The sequence below is a fragment of the Priapulus caudatus genome, unplaced genomic scaffold, assembly GCF_000485595.1.
Source record: "Priapulus caudatus unplaced genomic scaffold, Priapulus_caudatus-5.0.1 Scaffold1488, whole genome shotgun sequence".
Taxonomy (NCBI): Eukaryota; Metazoa; Priapulida; class Priapulimorpha; order Priapulimorphida; family Priapulidae; genus Priapulus; species Priapulus caudatus.
This window is the reverse complement of record NW_014578549.1, coordinates 35617-40136: the sequence shown is the minus strand read 5'-3', so window position 1 is coordinate 40136 and position 4520 is coordinate 35617. Positions and strand designations below refer to the sequence as shown.

The window sequence follows — 4520 nt, the reverse complement described above, 5'->3', positions numbered from 1 at the left end:
TGTAACACACACATACATACATACATACATACATGTACACGCCAGCCCCGGGCTGAACCATCCCTGTAACACATCCCATACATACATACATACATACATACAAGGCGTGTACATGTAGCGGATGGTTCAGCCCGGGTGGGTGTGTTACATATGTATGTATGTACATACATGTACACGCCTGAACCAGGCTGAACCATCCCTGTAACACACCCATACATACATACATACATACATGTACACGCCTGCCCCGGGCTGAACCATCCCTGTAACTCACACAAATACATGTACACATACATGTACATGCCTGTCCCAGGCTGAACCATCCCTGTATCACACCCATACACACATACACACATGTTCACGCCTGCCCCAGGCTGAACTATCCCTGTAACACACACACACACATACATACATACATGTACACGCCTGCCCCGAGCTGAACCATCCCTGTAACACACACATACATGTACACATACATGTACATGCCTGCCCNAACCATCCCTGTAACGCACACATACATACATACATGTACACGCCTGCCCCGGGCTGAACCATCCCTGTAACACACACATACATACATACATACATACATGTACACGCCTGCCCCGGGCTGAACCATCCCTGTAACACACACATACATACATACATACATACATGTACACGCCTGCCCCGGGCTGAACCATCCCTGTAACTCACACACATACATGTACACATACATGTACATGCCTGTCCCAGGCTGAACCATCCCTGTATCACACCCATACACACATACACACATGTTCACGCCTGCCCCAGGCTGAACTATCCCTGTAACACACACACACATACATACATGTACACGCCTGCCGGGATGGTTCAGCCCGGGGCAGGCGTTGTAACACACACATACATACACACATACATACATGTACACGCCTGCCCCGGGCTGAACCATTCCTGTAACACACACACACATACATACATACATACATACATACATACATACATGTATAAGCCCGCGCCGGGCTGAACCATCCCTGTAACCAGGGGCGTAAATCCGTACCGAGGAGTGGGGGGGGGATGATCGGCGATAGCCGGGGGCGAAATTTACCTTGGCTGCCGCAGGCAGACCCGCGTGCCGTAGGCATGCCAGTGCTAGGGGGGTCTGGGGGCATGGCCCCCCAGAAAATTTTGAAATATTTAAGCCCTTTTCCTGCAATCTGAGGCATACTGTGGACCATATTCTCATGTCTGATGACACTATCTCAACCCTACAAGTTAGGATTCAAAACACTTTTCATGACTTTTCAGAGAGCGTACACAGTTAGGTTACTATAGTAATAATACATGTATTAAAACACAGGTAATAATTGCAATTTCTCACAATTTCACGCGTTTTTGTATGTTTGCAACCATACTTTTTGGCTATTCTTTTTTTTTCTCTTTTTTTAAATCTCAGGGGGGATATTTGTACAGGCCATCCCTCCCTCCTTCAAGAGCGGGGGGGATGCATCCCCCCCGGGATTTCTGCCCCTGCCTGTAACACACACACATACATACATACATGTACGCGCCTGCCCCGGGCTGAACAATCCCTGTAATACATGCACACACACACACGCACGCACGCACGCTCGCATGCACGCACGCACGCACGCACGCACACACACACACACACGTACACGTCTGCCCTGGCAGTACAAACAACAACCCCGCAAACACAACACCTAGTAAGGCAGACAGCACCTGAAAAGGCAGATCATAACCCAAAATAGACCTCAATAGAAATCTGAGGAGACGAGTGGCAGACATTTGAGAGGAGAAAGTGGATGACATCCGAGAAGTCTATGAAGTCAAAACTTTTGCACAACACGAAAGCTATGACATTTTTTCGATGCATGACGTCGTAATTACTTGCATTTCTGACGACAGGTGCCACTGATATCCAAGAAGGAAAAAAGAACAAGAGAGCATCTTACGAGGCTGCAGAAGGTGTCGTTCAGTCGGTGATCAAGCGTGAGTTTCTGCATCTCCGTGAACAAGTAGTTGTGGTTGAAGCGGCCCGGGTCAGCCTGGATAAACTCGTCCATCCCGTGCTTCCTCGCTCGGTCTGCGTCTGAGCGCGAGATCGAAACAGACAGGGCATAAGCTGGTCGCGCGTCGGCAACATCGCCATCTCGCTGCGCGCACCCAGCGACGGCTGGCACTACACACACAGTGACTAGGCACAGGCTGGTGCGATTGCCCCGTCACGAGGTACGTCCCACTCTCCTCCCCCCTCCCCCTCACCCTCCCCTGCTTCTCACCTCCCTGTATGCGTGCGATCTGAGAGTTAGCGTTGGGCTGCCCCTTCTGCACGGTGGTGGGTGGCACAGGCTTGTGTGACTGGCCCGTCGCGCGGTACATCGCCTGCACCCACAGGTGTCGATCGTTCTCCTCATCGCACGCGTACACGACGTTGTCCCCCTCCTTCACCGCGTTGAAGAAGTGCTTGCCTCCCTCCAGGTCTGCCGGGGGGAGAGATCAACATCACGATTACTACTGCTGTCGTTACGAGCGCTGAAGATCAGCTTTAAGATTAGTGTTGACAGGAGAGTATACGGGGAATGCTGACAGACTAGACAGAAGTGCTGCTAGATTTAGTGATGCTGCATGGTTGGTGTGCTCCGTGTTAGGGTGGCATTAGTGCGCGTCTACAGGGAGATCCGAAGCTACGAACATGAATATGAAGCTTAATGTGAATATGACGATTATATGACATGACCATTTATTACCACTGATATTATTTATGCATAAGCCACTGACAGTTTATATATACATAGACTTTTGCATAGAGGAAATTGTAATAAATTACATTTGTATGTATGTGTATATATAAATAAATAAATAAATAAATATTAATATATCATAAATAAATAAATAAAAAAATAAAAAATATATGTAATATGATTACATATATTTACACGTGACATATAGACAATTCTGCATTTCCTCTCTATACCTTAAGTTAAGGGGGGAATGTTCCCCCTTCTTTTCAACTTCCTGACCTTGGACCTTTGACCCCCAGATTCGAGATCCCAACCTGTTTTCGGATAGCCCCCCTATGCCCCGAATTTTGAAACCGTACGTCGAGCCGTTTAGATTTGTGCCCAATTGTTGACGGACGGACGGACGCTCATGCGATTCTACAAACTGCATCTGACTATGTTAGATGAGCTAATAATACTAAATTACGTGTGTATCTACATGTATTTAAATCAAAAAATCAAAAAATGAATGTATAAGTGTGTGCGTGCGTGCGTGCGGCGTGCATGCGTGTGTGTGTTGGTGTGTGTGTGTGTGTGTGTGTGTGTGTGTGTGTGTGCATGCATGCGTGCGTGCGTGCGTGCGTGCGTGGCGTGTGTGTAATATAAATATAAATAAATAAATAAATAAATATAATATATTATATTATAATATATAATATATATATACAGCATATATAGACATATATATATATGTGGCTGACACTATTGCTATATATAGAGTAGTGAGTAGAGGCAATGATAGCGACGTGGATGACGGTGATTATAATAATAAATACTATTATGAGCGATGACGCTGATCGACGAGCGTAGGGAGCCATATTCTCATTTCCGTGCTAGTCAAACATCTCCCGTAATCCTGAGAGCAATTAGGAGATGCCGCAGCCGCGCGCCGTGCTGGATGCTGCGTGTATGCAGGGGTTGGCAGGCAGATGCTGTGTGTGGGGGCAGGCTCGAGGAGGATTGAAGTTGGGTGAGAGGATGGGAGAAGAATGCGAGAATGAGATGATGGAAGGAGGAATAGGGGTGGATAGGAAGATGGTAAGACGGTTATAAGACCATATAAACAGGGGAAGAATCTGAGGGAGCATAAAAGAGGCAGGAAGGAAGAGGCAGTGTGTAAAGACGCATGTTCACACACACACACACACGTGCGCACACGCACGCACGCACGCACACGCAAACACACACATTTATCATAATCTAATTGCATTACGTGCTTTAATAGTAGGGTAGTATAGTGTATGCGGTTATGTTGCAATTAACAGAGGAGTGAACGTTTCATATAGAATCTTGAAACTGGTACTTATTGACTTCTTTAGATCACATAGAACTCAAAACCACCTGTTTCCAATTTTTTCCAGCATGTATACTCACTAAATCCAAGATGGCGGCCATTTAACACAATAATTGCTCTATCACCAACTATTTTGGATTTTGTAACGGATACAGTTGCCCAGTATATCGTTTTATAGGTTTTTTTGGTCACTGGATTCATTGAAGTACTTATATCATGAATAACACAAAGCATAAAGTGAATAATCATCCAATATGAGGTATATAAGGTCATTGTGTAGTGAACGGTTCATAGAATCTGGAAACTTGTGATTTTTTACTATATGTATATTTGTTTTTTAGGTAAATAATGGCATCTGAAGCGGGACCTCTGGATATTATATTAGATATCAGGGTTCTCCCAGTATGAAATTCAAACAGGGGGGAGGGAGAGGAAGGGGA

General features: G+C 45.9%; 1 protein-coding gene across 1 annotated transcript in view; it reads right to left on the bottom strand.

Annotated features, from left to right (window-relative positions):
- The window catches only part of LOC106816790 (calcium-dependent secretion activator 1-like), a 52668-nt gene that overhangs the window by 28901 nt on the left and 19247 nt on the right, over positions 1–4520 (bottom strand). The window contains exons 7-8 of the mRNA XM_014821412.1: positions 2286–2486; positions 1959–2095 (exon numbers count right to left, since the gene is read on the bottom strand). Coding sequence (XP_014676898.1) covers positions 1959–2095; positions 2286–2486 — 338 coding nt within the window. The remainder of the gene's footprint in view (positions 1–1958; positions 2096–2285; positions 2487–4520) is intronic.